Source organism: Haliotis cracherodii, unplaced genomic scaffold (genome assembly GCF_022045235.1).
Source record: "Haliotis cracherodii isolate W230 unplaced genomic scaffold, xgHalCrac1.p SCAF_9, whole genome shotgun sequence".
NCBI classification, from domain to species: Eukaryota; Metazoa; Mollusca; class Gastropoda; order Lepetellida; family Haliotidae; genus Haliotis; species Haliotis cracherodii.
This window is the reverse complement of record NW_027266343.1, coordinates 41,889,098-41,912,795: the sequence shown is the minus strand read 5'-3', so window position 1 is coordinate 41,912,795 and position 23,698 is coordinate 41,889,098. Positions and strand designations below refer to the sequence as shown.

The 23,698-nt window shown below is 39.7% G+C and overlaps 2 protein-coding genes across 2 annotated transcripts; one reads left to right on the top strand and one right to left on the bottom strand.

Moving 5' to 3' along the window:
• Positions 1-644: 644 nt before the first annotated feature.
• LOC139452981 (nicotinamide N-methyltransferase-like) lies at positions 645-3,806 on the bottom strand. Its single transcript, XM_071234607.1, has 3 exons — positions 3,631-3,806; positions 2,432-2,636; positions 645-1,718 (listed from the first exon to the last, which is right to left on the bottom strand). The coding sequence occupies exons 1-3, from the start codon at positions 3,782-3,784 to the stop codon at positions 1,286-1,288; spliced, it is 792 nt and encodes a 263-aa protein (XP_071090708.1). The 5' UTR covers positions 3,785-3,806; the 3' UTR covers positions 645-1,285.
• Positions 3,807-12,801: 8,995 nt separating this feature from the next.
• On the top strand, positions 12,802-23,190 carry LOC139451887 (acid sphingomyelinase-like phosphodiesterase 3b). Its single transcript, XM_071233180.1, has 6 exons — positions 12,802-12,859; positions 17,263-17,455; positions 18,349-18,593; positions 20,066-20,229; positions 21,622-21,799; positions 22,730-23,190. The coding sequence occupies exons 1-6, from the start codon at positions 12,802-12,804 to the stop codon at positions 23,188-23,190; spliced, it is 1,299 nt and encodes a 432-aa protein (XP_071089281.1).
• Positions 23,191-23,698: the final 508 nt, after the last annotated feature.

Genomic DNA, 23,698 nt, shown 5'->3' with positions numbered 1-23,698 from the left:
CTTCGTTTGAATATTGTTGACACAGCGACAAACAGCACTTAATAATCAAACTCTTCAATTAAGGCATCCAATGTACACGAAGTAAAATAAAACAGTATTATTTGTAGGTACACCGGGTATTCCGATGTTCACAGTGCCATCGGTCACACCCTGGCACTGCAAGAGCGGAACAGCAAACTTAAGCAATCTGTACTTGCAAACATCGCATGGGATATTTTAGATGGTTTTATTTCAGTATCTGTATAACAGGCTTAACTAAAGAAACCTAGACTTGCTAAATGTTTGTTCCAGTGATTTATGGCAGCTTGCTGCTTGCAGTTAAATATATGTTGTTGACACAAGTTCGATATGACGGGTGATATATGGGTTGACTTTAGAACTGTGGGAAGGATTAATATCTATAAAATATTCTTAGGAGAGCGGGGTTTGCTGAAAAAATGGAATTTGATTTGGATTCGCATCGGAAGTTACCAGATGAATCACATGAAATAGGTTAAATTACCAGTTTCTAATATGCAGTCACAGAGGTAACCAATCAGTGTTCAGAAATACGTATAGATATTGCATCAATGTTTATTTTCACTGCCCGTACAGTCGCTTGTCACGCTCAGTTGGTGTTGGCCGGATAATCGACACACGGCAGTTGATGAGTCCTAGCGGACAGGGCAAGACAGGGGAGCAGAAACCAGATCTTAGTACTTACTGACAGCTTTGTAACAGGAAAAAGTCAATGAACAAACTTGCAAAGCGTCATATGACAGAGTACCCTGGCAGATATAAGGTTAACTATGGACGATGTATGACCAGGCCTACTTTTTACATTCCTGCAAAGAAACAATTAAGGTAAACCTTTAGAAAAAGTTTTGAAGAAGAAAAGTTTTGATGTGTTGACATTAATGTGAATTTGTTCAGTTTTTTCAATGTATGGATAGCAACATTGAATGATATGTCAAAAGGGCTGAATTTGAATATTGGACTATGATGAACTCCTTGGTTCGAGATGAATTCATTGATGTTATAAGTAAAAATAGTTGGATGCTTATCGTTGGATTTTCTCCGAAAGTCTTCAAATCTGTTCCGATATATCCGATTATTATTAAAACAATCCTTACAAATTATCTTTGCATTTGGCTAAAAAGAAACCCTGTCATACAACGTCCTTAGGTAAACGATTTTTATGTGTCTGTATACTGATTAACACATTTCAGCCTTGATTCAATATCGAAAAGAATTGTTGGCAAAACAGTCAATAATCTACCTGATCCTATTGTACATTCAAAAGTTTTCACAAACCAACTGGGACCTTTTTTCCAATCATGCTATAGCTGCCCTCCACATCTGAATAGTCTTCCTTGAGTCGGAAACCCTCGTCCCAGGAAACGATCTGAATTCCAACCTTCTTCCATGTAGACTTCAATTCATCTCTCGACATCCCCAAAGTGCCGAACTTCTTTTCTCCCACTGTGTAGAAAGTTCCTCCCAAACATCCACAGATGACCACGTGGCCACCGGGTTTTAACATTCCGACCATATTCCTGGCATACCGTTCATAGGAGGCCAAGTCTGTGGCAACTGCTTCCAGACAGAAGGATGACGTGATGATGTCGACCTGCGGAAGGAAGTTTGGTGAAAAAGGGTTTTCGTCCCTGATGTCGCAGTGTAGAATCCCACAAATCTTGTCTCTAATACTTGCCGCTCTCTCAGGGACATCAGTTTTGCTGTAAACAAAGAAATTGTCACATATAATTTGACAAAAAGGTGTGCGTATTGTGCTCTTCCATTGGCATCTGTCACAAATACATGCAAAGGCAAGCCGAGAGTTTACCAGAACAAACACGCGAAAAAAATTGGCACAAGTTAAAAAAAGGGAATTGCAATGACATAATGATTGATGCTTCAAGTTTAGAAAAATGTTCCAATAAACATTTTGAAAGCTTTGCTAAATCATTGGATGCTGTAACCCTGATCAAACAACAAACATCCTAGAAATCGATTATAAATCACAGCGCCACTCCGCTAGGCTGAACCCAAGAAGTCTGCAGACCTCGCTTTCCTAACGATTACTGTTGCATGTATACAGAGGAACCTTCCGTACCAATGATTCGGTAAACGAAATTAAAGACGTGGGTGCTTAATTCTAAATCAATCTACAATCACTACGATATAGGCCCATGTACCTTGAGAACCACTGAACTTGCATTACCCTGTGATAATATTTTCAGTTACTGATAATGACTATTTACGTTTAATCTTCTGATTTGCAAATTTTTTGCATACCTATTAAATCTACGGATGCACTGACTTTTAGTTGTCAAAATATTGCTTATTTAATACATATACATTTGATGTAATATATGATTTTGAAATTGAGTGAATCGTGTAACAGCAATGAATCCGAAAGAAGAGTCGATATTAAGAAATCCTAACTTGCCTTTTCCCTTCTATTTTGAATACCATTTCAAATATTTTATCAAAACTGAATTCCAAAGATCCATCGCGCCATTGCTTTAAGATGTCATTGTTACTCTGGCAGAAGTCTGACAAGAAGATGTTGTCACAATGTTGTGCTGCGCTGATGACACTGTATATTGTTGGACCGGTCCCAATATCGAGGAGCGTCTTCCCTTTGACAGTACCTGCAACAAAGCATGAGAATAGGTAGTTCTCCCCTCCAATTTACTACCACAACCATAAGCTATTTTTAACGCATATTGAACTACACAATGTTGTTATTCACGGATTACTAGGATGTACAGTTATGGCGTTAGCAAACCCATCAACCTAATCAGATCGAGTAAGTGAGGGAGATAATATTTAACGTCATCATGGCAATATTTCAGCCATATTGTGACGCTGATGGACATTACAATAACTAGACCCATCACATATTTAGATAAAACTTGTTTGAGAGCAAGTAAAAGAATGAACTACCTTTCAACAACACGGGCTATTGATCGCCAGCACCAAGGTAGGAAACCATACAAGGGAACGTGGGGATTTACGCTACTTCTGTTCCCTGCCCGTTTCCAAGCATTTAATTTATCAGGGCGAACCCAGATTCCAAGCCACAATCGTAGGCTTCTCGAATGCCTCGAAGTGTTTTTGTTATCATTGTCTTGCAAATATTGTAATTGATGGACACCGATAGTGTTATAACTGACTTTGTAAATGAAGGCCGTGAGTTTCAGTATTTCAGTTCTATCACGGCGTGTCAACTTCATTAGGGAGGAAAGCAATACAAAACGCAGGTTTCAGATGTTTTCCACGTTGATGAAACCCATGAGCACGGGTATGGTGCTAGCAAGCCTATGAACATAATCAAAGCAAACCGGGATTCGAAGCCGTCGTCGTAGGTTTCTCCTCACCCTTTCGCAAACACCCAGTCACTACTTGATAGTGTTTCATAAATACATGCTCATGATACAGTTGGGATAGTACAGTTGGCGATTTCTTGCCGCAATGGAAAGGATTTTGCTGCTTTTATTTTGTTACGGAAACACAGCTATATCACAAAGGAAAGATCGCCCTGGTGCAAGACACATTTCTTTACAAGTACAAAAGAACACTGCTTTATTGTAAGCAATCTGACAAGCACAAAATGAGTACATCAACACAAACAAGCATTTTTACCTGAGTTAAACGCTTTGTGATAATTGGTCAATATGAATGACATTAGGTTCGCAAGGATAGGGTTCGGCTCTGGGTCTTCGAATAGTTGTATGTAATACTCTGCGTCAAAATCCTTAGCGTAGTCGTCACATAAGGCCATTGCTTCATCTGCCATTGTTGGTTCCTTTAAGCTACTTCAAACTGAAAGAATAAGACAATTCAATACCACTGACATGTAAGAAGCACAACAAAATTATACATTCATTTTACTTACAATTGTTGAAGTTAAAACCGTAGTGATAAGTCAACACAACACAAATATGGATTTCAGGTGCCATTACATACTTGACATGTATTTTTAATAATACAGTGTAAGTAAATTGCACCTAACATTTAGCAAGTTGTCTGTTTTCATCAAAATGTACTCGTACATGTATATACCTAGTTTGTATAGAATGCACACGCAAACTTCAAATTTCATAGGTTATGTATCATTATGCACATTTTCAAGGTAACGTAATCTGTGGCGTAATGCACACTGTACAACCAATTTATCATTATTGTTGGTTCGTTTAACTGAAAGAATAAGTCAAGTCAATGCAACAATATTCTTTCAGTTAAACTTATTCAGAAACTTGCTGGACAATCAGTATAGTTCCCACTGAAACCTGATTCTTATACTAACTGTGGCTTATAACTACATATAGGCAAAACAACAATTGCCCACCCAAATTGTTTTACTTGCCTTTCGCTGCAATCCATACGTCTTACCACTAGAGTAACTGCCCTTTATTAAAGGGAAACTACTCTTACCCAAGTCTAAGAGACGTCACGTTTTTTAGAGTCTGCCTTTTATTATATAAGGTTACGGGGTGCCGTCAGATGTCCACACAGAGACAAAACGAAACAAGGTAACAATTCGGACACAGTTCGGCCAAGTCTAACGGTTTTAAATTGGGAAAAAGGTTCCAGGCATAGATACTGCAACTAATCCCACTTAGCTAGAGTCGTCGCGAAATTGTTTCGCAATTTACATCTCCAACGTTGCCCAAACTTGTAAAATGCCTTAGCTACGTCACAGTTAAACACTGATTTTCAGTATATTAGACTATTCTTTTGATAATGATATCAATTATGCCAGTATTTTCTCCAGATTCCCGATGGTTAATTCTGACTGGATCGCCGAATGATAATGGCGACGCCATATTTGTTTGTAAGACAGAAAGTAGTCACTACTTGAACATTGATATTTGCATATCTCTCCGCATATGACCCCAACGGATATCGTTTTTATCCGTTGGCCTTATCCTGCCGAGAAACCTACCCATTATATGTTAAACCATACCCGGTCAAAACATTGATATATTGTAAGTCAACATACAAATTTCTCATTCTAAATATCGAGTTAATGACATCAATAAATTATTTTGATTTGTACACATCGAGTAAGCGATTTGAAAAACTACTTGCTTTTTTTTATATCAGGAATTTTATGTTAAGATATAAAATATACTCGAATTGTTGATATCAATAAATAGTATTTAGAAACCAACACTAGCTTTATATGCAAAGAAAATCGAACAGAAGACATAGTTATAGAGTCTACATTGTTCAAAATGCCTTACCTCTTGGGTCTCTGGAGTAAATGGCAACTACACGATATGCCTCAATATATATACATCACAAAATAACCAAAACCATAAGTATCATATAGCAAGTCTACGATATCCAGTTACATCAATTTTATTTACTGAGTGACAAATGAAATCATGCAATCTAGCAATCATGAGTTATTATTTACCAAATACAATATTAGTTGTTATCCTTTGTCCCTTTGTTATTTGTAATTAAAGGACAGGTGCTTTTTACAACATGACAATGTTATTTACACCGACAGCCTGACGGTTCTCCGCGGGTCGGATTGCACCGTCCTCCGCTTTCATCCGAGCCACAGTCGCCCTTCCAAGATCCAACACACGGACGTGTAAACACTGTGCGGAGTGGGACAGGCATAGATGGCTGTTGGCGCGGTAACCTCCCAGGGGGGGCTATCGACTTGCCTTCGCCCTGCTGAACACAGTGTCCACACTGGGAATTTGACAACTGATTGCAGCTGATCGTTGGGTCGCTTTCAGTCGGAGATACGTGTAACAACGTTGTAGCCAATTGTGTCTTATTTTCATCAACAGAGAATGAATACCTAGACATATGCTACCTGATTGTGTATTTGGTAAAAATGCAGCCTGTAAGCATTAAAGTATTGTACATAATATATGCAAACTGTTCAGGGTTTACTACACATCCTTCGTAGTTACACTTAGACTATTTCAGCTACTTTCCATATCTATTTCCACACAATTATGAATGTACTTTTTATATACTTCTTCGCTACACCAGAGATAACGTGCCTTACATAGAAAACGAGTTCCTCAACCAAAGTCTAAACTTGGAGATCACTGAGAAGATAACAGACGCCTTAAAGGCAGAGTTTCCAGGCGTCCCAGTTTATGGCATAATGGGAAACCATGACTGGTTTCCAGCTGACCAGTTCCCGGTGCAACAAGCGTTTCTATATAACACTACCGCTGAACTCTGGAGAGACTGGATCGGGTATAATCAACAGATCGAGAACTTTAAGAAAGGTAATATCATTTTGAATTAAAAATGACAGCAATGAGTACAGACACGCCTCACGTAACAATATCTCCATGTCGAACTGACATATAACACAAATGTATAATAAACATCTACATATCAAGGACAACACATTCCAGAATACTAAAAATGGCCCCATTCCCACCTAAACTTCACGTTATCTTACAATTGCTAATAAGATGATTAAAATTAGGTATGATTAGACAGTCTATTGTACGATTACGACCATATCATGAGCACGTGTTTATGAATCACTATCAAATAGTAATGATACCAGGTGTTCGCGAAAGTTGAGCGTAACCTGCCCCACCGTTGGCACAAACACATGCAAAGGCAAGTCAATTCTTCACCTTGTTAGCATTCGTTAGCGGTTCTAGTCCCATTGGAATCCTACATGTGTTTCATCAATTCATTTACGATTAAAATTATGATAGAACAGAAAATGTTCCCTCATTACCAAGATGTCTATAACGAATAGTTAGTTAGTTAGCTTTAGTCCGGATATTGATATTGAAGAAATGGTTCAAGTTGAGTTGTTTATGTTGAAGACCATGTACATATAATTTGATAGTCCTTTGTTGAGAAAAACGAAGAAACAGACGAAATAGTTATCTCTGTGCAGAGCTCCAAATATTCAGTTCCTATTCACACCGGCATGGATGAACCAAATATTCGTTTAGAGCCCCTAGCAATTGTAAGCAGTCTCGTCCCATCCATACTACAAAAAGACAGCATGTCCTGGGAGTGATTAACTTTGGGAAATATCTGCATTACTCTCCATTCATAAAACAAAACTCGGATTCAATGGATCGTCGCCTGTGTTGTTTCTCAAGATTATGGGTTTACTTGGCCATTCTCCACAAACATTTGAGGCGGTGGAATGACCTAGTTGTTGAAGTGTTGCCTCGTCGCGTCGACGACCCGGTGTCGATTCACATGGGTACAATGTGTGAAGCCCATTTCTGGTGTCCCCCGCCGTGATATTGCTGGAATATTATGTAAAAGTCACCCACTCACTTCTTAAAGATTTGGTAAATTAAATGTTAAAATCGTACACTGAATAAGGAAGTACAATGTCATATATTGAAAAACTCAATTTATGACCAGTAGGTAGAATTTTGAGATAATTTAGAACATTGTCAAAGTGGGACTGAACACATATTCTCATATCGACATCATATTTTGTTTTGATAATAACCTTTGTATGATAATGTCTATGAGAAAGGCATGAAACGCATTCAACTTCAGTTGACACAGACGATGTGTCAACAGCAAAGCATTTCATCACCAAAATAGGTAGGTTCTGCTTTTGTAAATGAAAGGAGTTAAACCTAAATGAGTTGCAGAGGAAAACATAGTTACCAAAATATATATCAGGCTTGACAAAAAACACAAGAAAATATTAAAGCGGTAACGTTTGTAATAATGAAATCTGTGGGTTCTGTTTTGAGAAGAGAAGCACACCTGGACGCAATACCTCATCGATGTAATTTTGTGCTGTGACCTGGTTAATAGTGGGTTTTTTCTGCAGATAAACGATGTCTGTGCGTGTTATTTTATTACATTGGAATTTTGCACGTCAGTAAAATATATGTAAATAGCTTCCACATCCTTATCCTACGTTTTTTACTTTATTATAGGCTTGTCAACTGCATGGCTTGCTTAATAAGACCTATGTAAATAAGACCCGCCTAGTGCTGTAAATAATTCTGATGTAACCATGCCGTTGTTGCTAGTGGGTTACTGTTATGTATGGAACCGTGATAAGGACATTCATCAAAATGCACTATCCCATATTTTCACATATTTCTTCTTTTTCGAGGAAAGTACATATACTGTATGTATGTATGTATGTATGTATGTATGTATGTATGTATGTATGTATGTATGTATGTATGTATGTATGTATGTACTAACATAATACGACTCAATCACCACATTACTTCCTCCATCTATGACTAGATGCTTACCCCTCCATCATTCGGAGATACTACCGTCTCTCTCTTTCTTAGATAATAGCCACACTCTTTCACAGACAATACCTCTCTCACTCATAGATACTATCTTCTGTAACACGCCGTCATATAGCTTGAATATTGCTTTGTGCTACCCTTCCACCACTCGTATATACTTCCCTCTCCCTCTTTCGTAGGTGTTTAGGCTATAGATGGCTTTCCAATTCTATTTCATCTTACATAATGATTAAGTGTACATTTTCCCATTTTCTGTGGATAGAGATTACAGATAAACACTTTGTATTCATAACCGGCTGCCATTGCTAAACTTTCAGCGCTTTCACGTCTTATCGCAACATCTGTTCAGGTTAATTTCCAAATGTCAGCGTTACTGTTTATCATGTCGTGTATACTCATTTGTAATGCAGTGGGACATGCTTTCTGTGTGACAATAACCTCATTAGGATTTCAAAGTTGACAGAAATAAGGTAGGTTTAAGAGACAGTGTTGACAGAACGACGATGCAACCAAGTGCACATGCCTGGTTACAATGTGCAAACTTTCACATTTCAGTGATGCAGTCTGAACAAAGCTGCTGACATACTGAGATGCACAGAACATCTTGAGGGAGGAAGATCGTCATAATGTGGTGCCAAAGTCTGCTTGGACTAGTGATACTCGTCACGACGTTAGTTGTGGTGTATTCCCAAGAAGGTATTAGTATCTAGAGATGATCCTTTTGAAAACATGACATGATTTTATGCAAATAAGGAGACGGTTTAACATTGTTCAATAACTGTCAATTTTATAGTTGATAGCGATAGTTGAGGTTGAACTGGATGTGTTATGTTGATGCTTATTACATGTTACATACAACCAAATGTTTTCCCATAGACTTCTATAGTAACGTTATATTAAGCACCTGTACGTGTGTGCATAGTTTGGCTTAGAGCAGCAATAAAAAAATAAAAAATGACTAGCTTAGCCAGCTCCTTTTCCGAGTACAGGAAGCTAAACACACCACCCCCAGTTTCGCACCAAATGTCACCTACTTGAAAATAGCTGTGGTCACATTCAGCATAAGTCAGCATGTTGAAGAAGACAGTACTAAATATAGAAAAACATGGTCAGTTTTAATAACTGGATGGATGTACATTTGAAAGACATAAAAATCTTACAGAATATCCTCCAATCACAGCCTGCAGAAATCTCTCGATCTGCACTTAAGAAAACCGCACTGTCAAAACTGGTTCTGATTTGGTGTAGTAGAACCCGTAGGGTTAGATTAATAACTGTGTAATAGATTCCTTGAATAAAATTTAGAAAACATCATAAAAAGACCATGCATGCACTGGAGCTTGAGGCAGTAAGTATATACGATAATAAATTAGATGGTTATACTTGCAGTGAGAAGCCATTTATATGCGCACACAAACATAAACTACCGGGCAAAAGAAACGTGTCACCTTGTTCAGTAGCTCCATAGACCCGTGAAGATCCGGGTTAGAAAAGGTCTTCGGCAACCCAAGCTAACAGGCAACTTTGCTTGTCGTAAGAGGCGACTAAGGGGATTTGGTGGTCAGACTCTCTGACTTGGTTGATGCATGTCATCGTATCCCAATTGCGTTTATCGATACTCATGATGTCAATCACTGGAATGTCTGGTCCAGGCTCGATTATTTACAGTACGCCCTCATATAGCTGGAATTTTGCTGAGTGCGGCGTTAAACAACTAACAAACAAACACAATAGTAGTTCCCTAAGAGGAATAAAAAGATAGGTGTTAACTATGTGATGATATTTGCTGAACAAGTCTGGCGGTATAAGGTCGAGTATTGGTCTCATGCAAAGGGGTACCCCTCGGGTGTCCACGTAAGAATGGCACAACAACAGGTCGCAACATTTTATCTCTATATCTTTGGCCAGTCATTCAAAGCCTTGTTGTCCGCTGACCGCAAATCCGCCCCATACCATGACGCACATCTTCGATGCAGTACCAGTCTCTCTCCCCTACGTCGATAAACACGGACTCGGCCATCATTTCGTAACAAGTTAAAGCGACATTCATCTGTGAACAGCACCCTTTTCCAATCACGCCATTACCACCGACGTACAATTCTTCTTGCCCATTGTAATCTGCGTTGAAGGTGAAGAGAGGTCATTCCACGGAAGGAGCGGTAGGCTCTGATATCACCAATTCGGAGTCTTCGTAAGATTGTCCCCTGTGCCGTCGCCGTCACGAATCTGTTCTGCAGGTTGATTGTCTGGACGTTGCGGTCTTCAACTGGCGTTGTGACCCTTGGTCTTCCCGATCGTGGACGGTCTTGTGTCTGGCCTGTTTGCTGATAACGGCTCAATAATCGTTTAACTTCAGTAAAGGTTCTTGCAATCTGCTGTTGTGAGGCCCCTAAATCAGCCATACCAAGAGCTCTGTCACGTTCCTCTTGTGTGAGTCACCGCATTTCTCTAATGTCCTCTTTGATACGGTATCCTTGCTCTGCCCCACGCCGGTATTTATGCCTCAATCATGCACAAACATTTTTACCAGTTCCACAAAATCTTGTTTTTCCCTTTTCATGACTGCACGAGATGAATCCTGCAAAAAGTGACTTTTCATGTGTGCACAGGGTGTGTTTTTGTGAATGTTTTCTGATAACGTTCCTAGCTATCGCACCGTCTTTAATTCACATAAAACTTAATTTACAACTGATAAGTTTCTTTTGCCGGGTACTTTATATCCTATTTTTTATGGCACTCGTGAAGAGCAACCTCCTCGTGGTGAGTGCTGGGTAGCGCTAATAGCTCTTCCCCCGTGTGGAACCGGGGTAGAATATTTCCACAGCACCCCATTGCTGGTCGTAAGAGGCGACCGAATTGGGCAACCTGTTTGCCGTGGGTTGCGCCCCTGTGTCGGTGGAGGACGGGATTCTGGTGGTTGAGGGCAATGGAGCCAGGAACCGGTGTTCCTTTTGCCCAACACACCACTTCGACCCTTACTTCACCTAGACGGGTGGTAGAATTGGCCCGATTCTATCAATCGGCTGGTCACGCCATGCCCTGCGCATGGATACGTGTCACTTTTGATATATCCTATCAAACCATTTTTGATGTTGAAATCTGAACATCTATCAATGCAAATCTTAATATTGCCTAGAGTCCTATGCCAGAAGGCGGTGGCTCATGGGCCAATCTGGTGATGTCAACCTCCGAATTCTATATGTCTCCAATGTTCTGTCATGGGCCGAACCAGCTGGACATTTCTTTTGGTAGACAAATGTAGCTATTCGTGTTGTAATTGCTGGAGTATACCACCCCTGTAGCCCTGGTGTTGCAGCATGGCTTCCACTGTAGCACCGTCCTTGTAGAACTCCATGGTGGGTGGGGAGCGGGGGTGCTGAATCCTATTACTTACATCATGGCTCAAACACACTCTGGTTCCAGTAGAAATGACAAAAAGAGGCGGCTAGAGGCTGATCTTCTTACATCTAATGAAGAAGTTTCAGTTTTAAGGCAACAAGAAACTTGGGCAAGGTTTATCGTCATTGAATCATCCGATGGTGGTCCTCTCAAGCTCAATCCGTTCCTAGTGTCAAAAACAATACAATCTATTTGTGGAGAAGTTAAGAACGTTTCACGTCTCCGAGGCGGCTCGCTCCTTGTGGAGTGTGAGCGGAGACAGCAATCACTCAATTTATTACAACAAAAACAGTTTGCAAACGTTAGTGTTGCTGTCTCGGCACACAAAACACTCAACTCCAGTAGAGGCATTGTTAGAGATAGAGCCAGATGTCTAACTGACATGTCTGAGGAGGAGATAGTTGGTGAACTTACAGATCAAAATGTAACTTCTGTCAAGCGCTTCACTTTCAAGAAAAACGATGGTAGAATAGAACCAAGCAATACGTACTTGTTTACTTTTGCTTCCTGTACTGTGCCCAAATCAATAAAAGCTGGTTATTTTAATATCGGAGTGGAGGTGTATGTCCCCAATCCACTCCGGTGTTATACCTGTCAAAAATTTGGACACGGTTCCAAATCTTGCAATCATGCTCCACGTTGTCATCGTTGTAGTGAGGATCACCAAAGCTCCGACTGCAGTAACGATCCTAAATGCGCAAATTGCGATGGTGCACATCTATCATCTTCGAAGTCATGCCCTGAGTGGCAATTACAATCAAAAATTCTCAGGTTGAAATACGAAAACAATATTTCATTCTTTGAAGCAAAAAAGCGTGTTCTCAGCCAGACTCCGTCTAAACACTCTCCTACTATCACCTACTCAGCTACTGTCTCAAAAAAATCAAACACTGTTTCTGTATCCTGTCAAACTGATCTGACTTGGACTAAGTCAGACAAACCCATTCAAACTGTTGTACCGCCTCATACTTCTAACAGTCAGTCCAATGTCGCAACATCTTCATCTCAGACAGTGAGTCTGTCACAACCAGAAGTTATCCAACCAGCTGTTGATGAAGATAAATATGTTGAATTGTCAAACAAACAAAAAAAGCGTCTAAATCGACGACAAATAGCTCAAATCCCCTCTACTGTAGAGGTTCATAACTCCTTTGACCCTCTGGAGATGGAAGTGACTCCATCTTCAGAACTCAGAAATAGGAGTCCATCCTCCTCACGTGGACGTGAGAGATCCCCCATAGAACCTCCATGACTAATTCACCTAAATTAATTCAGTGGAATTGCAGAGGACTTAGGAATAATTTTACTGAAGTTCAATTATTAGCACAAGATTATAAACCATCAGCATTTAGTTTGCAGGAAACATATCTTAAGAATACTGATAAATTTGAAATGCGTCAGTACAATTCATATCATTCTTTTTCCCCACCAGGTGATAAAGCCACTGGGGGTGCTTCAATTTTGGTGAGGCAGGGCATTATCCACAGCCCTGTTTCTATTAACTGTAATCTTCAGGCTGTTGCTGTCCGTCTTACCTTACACATAACCTTCACACTTTGTTCATTGTATATTTCTCCATCCTCGAATCTTCAGCAGTCCGATCTTCAGGATTTATTTGACCAGCTCCCTCAGCCTTGTATCATCATGGGTGATCTTAATGGACATAACCCTCTATGGGGAAGTTCCAATACTAACAATAAAGGGAAAATCCTTGAAGATTTTATTTCTAATAATAATCTATGCATATTCAATGACGGCTCTAACACATATTTACATCCTGCAACTGGTACCTATTCTGCATTAGATCTGTCAATCACAGATTCTAACATATATAATGAATTTGAATGGTCAGTCCATGATGACCTTTGTGGAAGTGATCATTTTCCCACTGTAATTACAACTGTACATCCCACTGAGGTTCCATCGTCCACACGATGGAATTTTTCCAAGGCCAATTGGCCATTATTTCAGACCATATGTACTGACAAATTGAAGCCAAACCTTTTCATGGATGTACCTGATCCAATTCAATCGTTCTCTGACAAACTGAAGAGCATAGCTGATGAAACTATTCCTAAGTCCTCTGTGAACCCACATATTCGGAAACCATGGTTTACTGACGACTGCAAACAAGCTAGGAAGCGTAGGAAGAAGGCAGAGAAATATTTTCGACGCCATCCTACTGTACAAAATTTAAACAATTTGAAAATCAATTCTGCCAAGGCTCGACGAACATTTAAACACAATAAACGTCAGTCTTGGAAGAACTATGTTTCTAAAATCAATTCTCGCACGCCTATGTCAAAGGTATGGAATATGATCCAAAAAATCAAAGGCAAAGGTTCCAAACCTAGTATTCGTCATCTAAAAGATGACAATAATTTATTGACTGAAAAATCAGATATTGCCAATAAATTGGGCGAAACTTTAGCTAAACATTCTTCTTCGTCAAATTATAATCCAAAGTTTCAGAAGTATCAACAACAACAAGAGAAGAAAAACGTTAATTTTAATTCTGACAACGGCGAAGATTATAATGAAGTTTTTTCACTAAATGAACTACACACTGCTTTAGCGCAAGCTCATGATACTGCGACTGGTGCTGATGATATTCATTATCAGCTCTTAAAACACTTGCCTGATTCTTGTCTTACAACGCTACTGAATATTTTTGATCATATTTGGACAACTGGACATTTTCCTCCTTCATGGAGAAATGCGATAGTTGTACCCATACCAAAACCTGGCAGGGATCATACCGATCCATCAAATTATCGACCTATTTCATTAACTAGCTGTGTTTGTAAAACCATGGAGCGCATGGTAAATAATCGATTAGTTTGGTTTTTAGAAACCAATAATCTGATTAGTAACATCCAATGTGGTTTCCGTAAAAACCGAAGTACAATTGACCATTTGGTTCGTTTAGAATCATTTGTTAAAAATGCTTTTGTAAATAAACAGCATGCTGTATCTATCTTTTTCGATCTTGAAAAAGCTTATGATACCACTTGGAAGCATGGTATTTTAAAAGATTTACATGACTTTGGTTTAAGGGGCCGCTTGCCTCAATTTGTATCACAGTTTTTAACTGACAGACAATTTCAAGTTCGTGTTGGATCAACCCTGTCTGATCATTATAATCAGGATCAGGGGGTTCCACAGGGCAGTATTTTGTCTGTCACTTTGTTTAGCATCAAAATAAATAGTTTATCTAAAGTATTAAATGACTCAATAGATGGGTCATTGTTTGTGGATGATTTTAATATTTCATGTCGTGGTCAAAATATGCATACCATTGAAAGACAGTTACAGTTGTGTCTTAATAAAATTAATAAATGGTGTCTTGAGAATGGATTTAAGTTTTCACAGACCAAAACAAATTGTATTCATTTCTGTCGGAAATATAAACTCCATAAAGATCCAGAACTCACTTTAGATGGCACTCCAATTAAGGTTGTTAAAGAAGCCAAATTTTTGGGATTAATTTTCGACCACCATTTGACGTTTTTGCCACATATTAAATATCTAAAGACTAAATGCCTGAAGGCCCTAGATCTGTTAAAAGTCGTCTCGCATTCTAAGTGGGGAGGGGATCAGACAACCCTCCTTCACCTTTATAGATCACTGATTCGTTCTAAATTAGATTATGGCTCCATTGTATATGCTGGAGCTTGCAAGAGCAATTTAAAAAAGCTAGATTCAATCCACCACCAAGGACTCAGACTGTGTCTTGGTGCTTTTAGAACTTCTCCTGTTGACAGCCTCTATGTCGAGGCTGATGAACTCCCTTTGAAACAACGCCGTGTTAAATTGTCTCTTCAATATATCACTAAATTACACTCTAATCCTTCTAATCCTGCTTATGACTCCGTTTTTCAACCCCTATATGAAGAGCTGTTTCTGAAAAAAACAAAGCTGATTCCACCACTTGGAATTCGGATGAAATCACATATTATTGCTGCAAATATAGATCTTGATATTATCTCACCATATCGTCTCTTGTCTACTCCTCCCTGGCAGCTGGTGAGGCCAGAAGTAGATGTTTCTCTAACCCGTTTTATTAAATCTGACACCAATCAACTTATATATCAACAGGAATATGTACAACTAAGAAATAAATATGACACCCACCGTTCAATCTTTACTGATGGATCCAAGGATGGTGGCAAGGTGGCATGTGCCACTGTCGTTGGATCAAAACATATCTCATCTAGAATACCAGACACTAGCTCTATTTTCACTGCTGAGGCCAATGCTCTTCTTACAGCCTTAAAATACATTCAACGACAGTCTGCATATAAACAATTTATCATCTTTTCTGATTCTTTGTCTTGCCTTCAGGCACTGAAAAAAGTCTCCTCTAATCATCCAATTATTTTAAACATTTTAGAACTTTATAATGATCTTTCAACTGGCCAATACGACATCGTCTTTTGTTGGTTGCCCAGTCATGTGGGCATAAAAGGCAACACAATGGCTGATGCTGCAGCTAAAGCAGCACTCAACAAATCTGTGACACCACTTCTTCTTCCCTACAGTGACTATAAACCTGTTATCCGTTCTTACATCAGAAATCTAATGCAGAAGAAGTGGGACACCCAAGTGGGTATAAATAAATTACATGCAATAAAACCAAATATCGGTTATACCTACTTGGGTTGTCAGTCCAGGTTTGAAGAGGTCATTATGCGACGATGTCGTATTGGCCATTCAAGATATACACATGAATATCTATTGAAAGGTGAGGATCCTCCGTTTTGCATCCCTTGTGATGAAAGAATCACGGTCAAGCATGTCCTGCTTGACTGTATTGATTTTGCCATCACAAGGGATAACTATTTCAAGGTTACATCTATGAAGGATCTTTTTAATACTATTAGTTCTCATTTAATTATTGCTTTTTTAAAGGAAATTGAATTATTGCATAAATTTTGAATGTTATTTTCTGTACATAATCAGTTTTTTTATAATTGGTCGAATAAAATTAATAACTGAGATCGTTAGTGGCTATATCCTCGAAGGGGGTTGAAGTAGTGTAAAATTATTGTCCCCCTAAGAGGGTATGTAGGACCACGTCTTTCAAAGTATATTTATTTGTACCATGGTTTTAATCGTAGCATATGTGTTATTTTAATGTTAGCTAAATTTATCAATAATCGCCAACAGCTGAAGGGATGATGTAAATCCGGCTAGGGTCCATGCAGGTAGCAAAAGTACTGTAAGTCCCCATGGACCCTAGCATGGTGATCTCTCTTCAGTGGCTGGCGATCTATAGCTCATTTTTATCTTGTATTGTTTCGTATGTTGTTATATTTTTATTGCTAACTACTAGTTTTAGACATGATCTGTGATAAATCTAGTTATTTTACTGTCCTTCGTTGACAGGTTTTTATTTCGTATAATTATGTGTATTATTAATGTACTCGTCACGATATGGCTGAAATACTGCCGATGTGACGTTAAATCTTAACTCACTCACTCACTCACTCCTATTTTTTATAACAAAGCAAACGATCATGTTCCGATTCCAGGATTCTTTTCAAAATCAGCTTTACTGTAGTTACTACAAAGCCAACTCATGGTATATTGACTTATATGCTATGTGACGTTATCTTTTCTTGAGGACATTTCTGGCACATCACAGACCATCATTTCGACCCTACATACTGGTCAGAAATGCGGTCCTGTAATGACAAGGTTCCTGTACGTGGTATCTACGGCGACCACTGGTGCGACTCTCCTTGGCGCCTCGTCAACGACAGCGTCGCCGCCATGGCCAACGTTAAACGTGACGTCGACTTCATCCTCTGGACAGGGTATGATGCTGAACACAGTGCATGTTGTTGTTTTTGCAAACAGCTTTAAAACCAGATATTGTTTTAGTTAAAACCTATGCACCATTTGTTAAAAGAGGTGAGGTGAAATGGAGTTTGACGTCCCGTCCAAGATTATTGCACTTATATAGCGACGTGCATGCACGTGTGTGTGTGGCTGCTTGTACTAGTGCGAACTGATGCCGATTTATAGTGCTAGCCCACTGAGATACCATGCCGCAGTTTAACATGAATACCCCATTCAGACACAGTATACTTACTCCGAGCCGACCAGTCCTTGTTTTAGCCCCTAATGCAGAGCGCCAGACAGGGTAATAACAAGTACCATCTTATAACGTCTTTTGGTATGACGCCGACGGGGCTCAAATCCCGGACCTCCCGCTCTCCGGGCGGACGCTCTACCACTAGACCACGAAGGAGGTCGTTTTAAAAAGAATGACACCTTGCAACAGCGCATTTATTGTGGCAAGCTATTTCTTTGTTTTCAACAGTCTAGTGAAGCAACATAACTTTTTAAAATACAGTAAACTACGGTTATAACGAGCTCAAAGGGACTACTAATTTTAGTTCGTTATAACCGTAGTTCGTTATAAGCATATATACAGCATAACTACAGCAAATAGTCGGGACCAAAAAGTAAGTGTGTTATATCCGTCAGTTCGTTATAAGCGTGCTTGTTTTAATCTACTGTAATTTAGATAAGTAGGCTACTGAATGGATTGGATGGTCAGGCTCGGTGACTCGATTGATCATATCCCGACGGCGTTATGCATTGCTCACAATATTAATCACATTTCTCACACACAGACCCCTCATATCCATCGGAAAGGCTCACGAACAATTTTCCATTGTTTAAAACATTTCTATTTCGGAAGGGACAATGTGGCGCACATAAGAAACCAGTTCCTCAGCGAAAGCCTGAATTTTGAGATCATCGAGAATATAACAGCTGCCTTAAAGACAGAGTTTCCAGGCGTTCCAGTTTACGGGACAATGGGCAACCATGACTGGTTTCCGGCCAGCCAGTTCCCAGCACATCAGGCCTTCCTGTATAATGCTACAGCTGAACTCTGGAGAGACTGGATCGGAGACAATAAGCAGATGGACAATTTTAAGAAAGGTTACTTTCTGTCATTATCTTTGAAATGTTGTGGCGTTTTGGTTCTGGTTTTGAAACTATTTATTACTTTAGTGAATATTAGGTGTGAGTCAAAATTTAGAATATGCGAGTGTGAATTACTAGAGTTGGAATTGTCAAAAGTTATAAGATGAATTACCACACGAGCACAATTTACCATGTAATTGATTGAGTGCTAATCATAACATTCTAACGTTAAGGTTTATATAATCACAAAGGCTGAGAGCATAACTATTTCACCAATGAATACACAATGCCATTTAGAAAGTGGTCAAATGTAACAAATGTTATACTTGGGACCACTTTCTAAATGGCATTGTGTATTCATAGCTTTCGGCCTTGGGAGAAGTACTTATTTACACTTGACAGAGGGGTACTCAAAGTACGTGATCTAGGCTACCAGTTGTCGGACTTTCCTTTTGTGGAAGCCTCGGTAGCCGAGTGGGTTAGATTGCTGACTTTGTGTGCTGGCGATTAGGTGCCTCAATCTGGCAAGTGTGGGTTCGAATCCCGCACGGGACTCAACCCCAAAAAGTACGAGAATCTGTACTTTACTAAGAAAGTGTTATCCCAAATATAACATTTGTTATAATTCACCAACGTTTCTTTTCAACATAGTGTTGAGGACTACGGGAGTAACCGTTCCATCATACACTGTGTAACGGTTTAAGGGGATCGAATGGTGCAGGTAACAATCAATCAACATTTATTAATAAGATCAAATAACATATTTTTTGGTTATTCATATAAAGAATGTAAACATCCTTTTACCAGTATTAAATACACTTACAATGAACTGATACAGTTTCAGGAGAGACAACCTAAGATTGTAGGTATTTATTTCCTTCAATCTATTTTGTGAATAATAACGAATAATAATATTTAAACATGACATTAACCTCGGATTCCACAAGAGAATATATCCGGCAACTTCGCACTGTATATAGAACAATGTGTAAGATTTAGAACTTACATGTATCCTCGGTTTTGAAACGGCAATCCTCGTTTTCCTACAAACCCAGCTGATCTCTGATCACGACAGCCGATAACTGTCGACATGGACGCAAGCTCCGACGTTCATACAGTTTCGCCCTCAATCTATGAAGGTTCATACTCCAATGAACTCACACAAAGTGATAGTCAATTCTTAACAACGTTTGGCAGTTCTAAATATATTTGTATGGTGACTGAATTTTAGTTCTTACTATAATCACTTTATTTTCACCCTCATGTCACAGAATGAATGCCTCTATTTCAAATAATGTCATTAGTAACGTCTAGATTAAAAGTGGAAATTAGCAATATGTATAACATGTTGAAAACGAACTGATGAAACTAGCCGCTCCGGATCCGAATTCAGTATTCACTTAGCTCTTGTTCAGCGTATTCAGAGTGCATGGCCAAGATATGTGACATGCTAAATTCAAGTATCCGTCTCACTGATGTTGTTCTAGGTGGGTACTACACAGTTAAGACAGTTAACGGTCTTAGGATCGTAGGTCTGAACACAGTGTTCTACTATACCGCGGACAGACTGACCCGTCATTTGCCTGACCCAGCTGGTCAGTTCACCTGGCTGGACGGGGTACTACAAGACGCCAGGAACGCTGGAGAGAAGGTATAACTTGCATAATTACACGGTTGTGGACGTTGTCTGTCTCGGGCATTTATAGCCGAAGGTGAATAACGCCATTCCCCTGCTTCCTCTACACTCTCTCAATTAACAGGTGTCATCTACGTACATGTATACGTTCTCTTATAAAATTGGTGTCTGCAGCGCACCTGCAAATAATATGTGTGTTCTACCTGCTCTGAAATAACAGACATCGTCTGCATTCCTTCAAATAATTAAGATGTGTGTTTTACGTTGGCTGATGAATAAGGACTTTTCTTTGTGTTCACCTAAATAACAGCTGTCTTCTGCATTCCCCTAAATACTGTTCATGTAGATACAAAGTGAAGTTCAATAAGGATACTTTATTAGAATACACATATTTCCCCTCTCTAAAGTCTTTGCAGAGTCGTCAATATATGCACCATGTGTTTCTCTCTGTAACGGATAGCCCGTGTGTGATATCAACATTCATTTGTGATGAATGTTCTCATCAGTTTATTGTTATCAATCACCGGGTCTATAAAACACGATATTGTGGTCAATAATTATACATATTAAAAACAACAATAATTTCCATTTGAGTTTTTAATGTGACAATAATTGAATCAGACCAAATGTTACAGTAAGTGACAGGAGATGCTCGTTCACAATAAACTTTGCTTTGGGCTCACGCTGATTGGCTGAAAATATTTCTCTCTTTTGGGTCCATTGGCTTAATCACGCAGGGAAATACAACTTTTGATCGCTGCACGGCAGGGTGGATCGTAGGGCAACACTGTGTGTTAACGGGCCAGTACGTCGACGGAGTGCATGAAATAATTTCCGAGAGTGGCATCTCACCTTTAGTTCATGCACGATTCAATTTTCAGGCCAAAGCAGTAGGGCTCCCGCCAGAGAAGCCAACAACCAAGCGCTGAGCAGAATAACTGGCTTTCATTGCGAAAATATAAACGTGAAAAACTATTTCCATTTGCGTATGTATTCTTTGCTTGCATTGGTTGCACCGCTCCACGTGCCGCCATCGAAGCCCTACGGAGAGCAAGCAATGCGGTCACTTTGATGTAAAGCGCACCGAAAGGCTTGCATTATGCCCGTTTGTGCTTATTTCATAATGAGTGGGTTTGCTTACAAACAAGAGAAAAGCCTACACTCGCGGAACAGAAACTTATCGCGCGGAGAAAGACGAGCGGGGACGAGTGAGCTCGGGGTTTATCGCCTATTGTTTGCAAACAATGCTTCCGAACGGTGGACGTACTGGCCCTTTAAAGACGGTCACGTGACACGTAGTCAACCAATGAAAATACTGACATAAGTAATTTGTTAATGTAATAAAACATGCAGTATTGTAAAGAGTCCTTTGCTTCTTTATGAAAATGATTTCATCATTATATTTAGGTCATGTTGACCGCCCACGTGCCCCCGGGTATTAAGGTCCCGGGAAAGGTTCAGTGGTTTTATGAGCAGTTCAACACCAAATTCCTTGACCTCGTGCAGAAGTACGCGGACATCATCCCCGGGATGTACTTCGGCCATGACCACGCTGATGGACTCAAACTGTTACTGAAGAAAGACGGTAGGTCACCAGAGCATGCTGTAATGTGGTTTAACAATTGCATCATTCCTTTGTGATTGCTGTTCGGGTGGCCCAGTAACGTACATGGCGGGCTGCGCCCCTTTGACGAGACAGGATTCGTTGCACCTTAAATGTTCATTGTTCATGATGACCATACAAGTGTTCGTAGGTGCGAAAACCGTGTTAACGTCTTGGACCGGTGTAAACTGGGCTTTATTCTAACATCAGCCTGACATGCCATAATGTGCCTGATGTGCTGTTCAAATCAGCGGCTGAACTAAATATGTTGCAGAAAAAAATGTCATCCTAATGCCGAAACTGTATATTTGTTATTGACGCTTTTTGTTTGTGTACCGTAAATCGAAAGTAGAAGTAAGAATTGTTTACGTATGCTGCGCCCTGTGTGTTACCATACCGCTTGCTGCCTACCTATATACCACTTCTTTATCCTATTTTGATTGGCGTAATTATGTTAAGTCACATACTTCCCATTGAAGTTACATTGTTCTTAAAAAATGTATATCCTAATAAATTACACACTTACATAAACTCCATTAACAATATGGGTAGTCTTGTAGTCGGTGAGTGCAATTACCCAGAAGAGTTCTTTACATGGGGTGTTGTGTTCATTGAATTGATCAATATCAAGCATTCATGTGGCCTCTAGGATGCCCGTACACGTATGCTTGGGTTTATTTCAAGCAGCCCTGTTGGAACTCCGGGTCAGACAAGGTACCAAAGGGTTGGATGTCAGTCTCTGCTGACATCGTACCCAGACGTCGTGGGACGTTTATCATAATATCGGCCACTACTTCTCTTGGACAATGCTTGGGTACTTACATGCCACCATGACTGAGTTTGAATGTTGTTGACACAGCACAAACAGCACTTAATCAACCACGAAGTAAAATAAAAAACTATTATTTGTAGGTACACCGGGTATTCCGATGTTCATAGCGCCATCGGTGACTCCATGGCGCTACAAGAGCGGAACAGAGTCGGATGACCCACACAACCCAGCCGTCAGATTGGTCAAGTATGATCAGAAAACTGGTGAAGCCCTGGACTTTATTCAGTACTACATGGATCTGACTGAAAGCAATGAAGCCAACGCGTCATCGTGGAAGGTCGTATACGACGCCAGCAAGGCCTACCAGGTCAAGGATCTCTCTGCTACATCCGTCAACATGGCTGTTAAGCAGATGAGCGCTGATAAACATGTTCTGGACAAATATATCCGATTCAATACCGTTCTTGCTAATGGCGAGGCTACAGTCAACGAATGCGATGCCACCTGTAGGGCTGAATATATCTGTAGTTTTACCCATCATACACGTGGTGAGTTTCAATCCTGTGTCACCGATCGGCTCAGCAACTCACTTATTGGTTAGGGCGTGTTTTATCCTTCTTCTTGTTATACTGTTCATATGTGCACAGTATCAAATGACAAATGACAAAATATTGAAGTTTATCCTCTATACAGTAAATCAGCACGTAATAATCAGTGTACACTTACATACACGGGCCCTCAATGTCTTATGCGAGGCTGTAAAATGTTTGTGTGAATCTGCCCCAAACATGTCCCTGAATGGTTATGATTATTACATATGAATACGTTATAACGTATTTCATTTAGATTTTTTTAAAACCGACTGACTACATGGGGCATTTCTAACGTCTTACCAACAAAAATGTGCCGCTCCGATTTGCTTAATATTTATGTGATCTGAACAGTTTCTTCCAAGTGGGACATAATTATGAAAATTAACCGCGTTGTGAGATCTTAACAGAACCACACAGAGATGCTTTCTATAAGTTACATAAGTGGATGTCTATGATCATAAGTAACGTGGCGACAATAGACGTTATTTTCTCCTCCCTACGTCCCCAGTACGACCA

Excerpts from the sequence above, each read along its gene's own strand:
- LOC139452981 (XM_071234607.1), bottom strand. The coding sequence starts at position 3,784 with ATGGCAGATGAAGCAATGGCCTTATGTGACGACTACGCTAAGGATTTT. Across the intron at positions 2,637-3,630 it reads TCACAAAGCGTTTAACTCAG|GTACTGTCAAAGGGAAGACG; the intron begins GTAAAAATGCTT and ends GCTTTGTTGCAG. Across the intron at positions 1,719-2,431 it reads TTCAAAATAGAAGGGAAAAG|CAAAACTGATGTCCCTGAGA; the intron begins GCAAGTTAGGAT and ends CTTTGTTTACAG.
- LOC139451887 (XM_071233180.1), top strand. The coding sequence starts at position 12,802 with ATGGAAGTGACTCCATCTTCAGAACTCAGAAATAGGAGTCCATCCTCC. Across the intron at positions 17,456-18,348 it reads GACTTCATCCTCTGGACAGG|GGACAATGTGGCGCACATAA; the intron begins GTATGATGCTGA and ends CTATTTCGGAAG. Across the intron at positions 21,800-22,729 it reads ACTGTTACTGAAGAAAGACG|GTACACCGGGTATTCCGATG; the intron begins GTAGGTCACCAG and ends TATTATTTGTAG.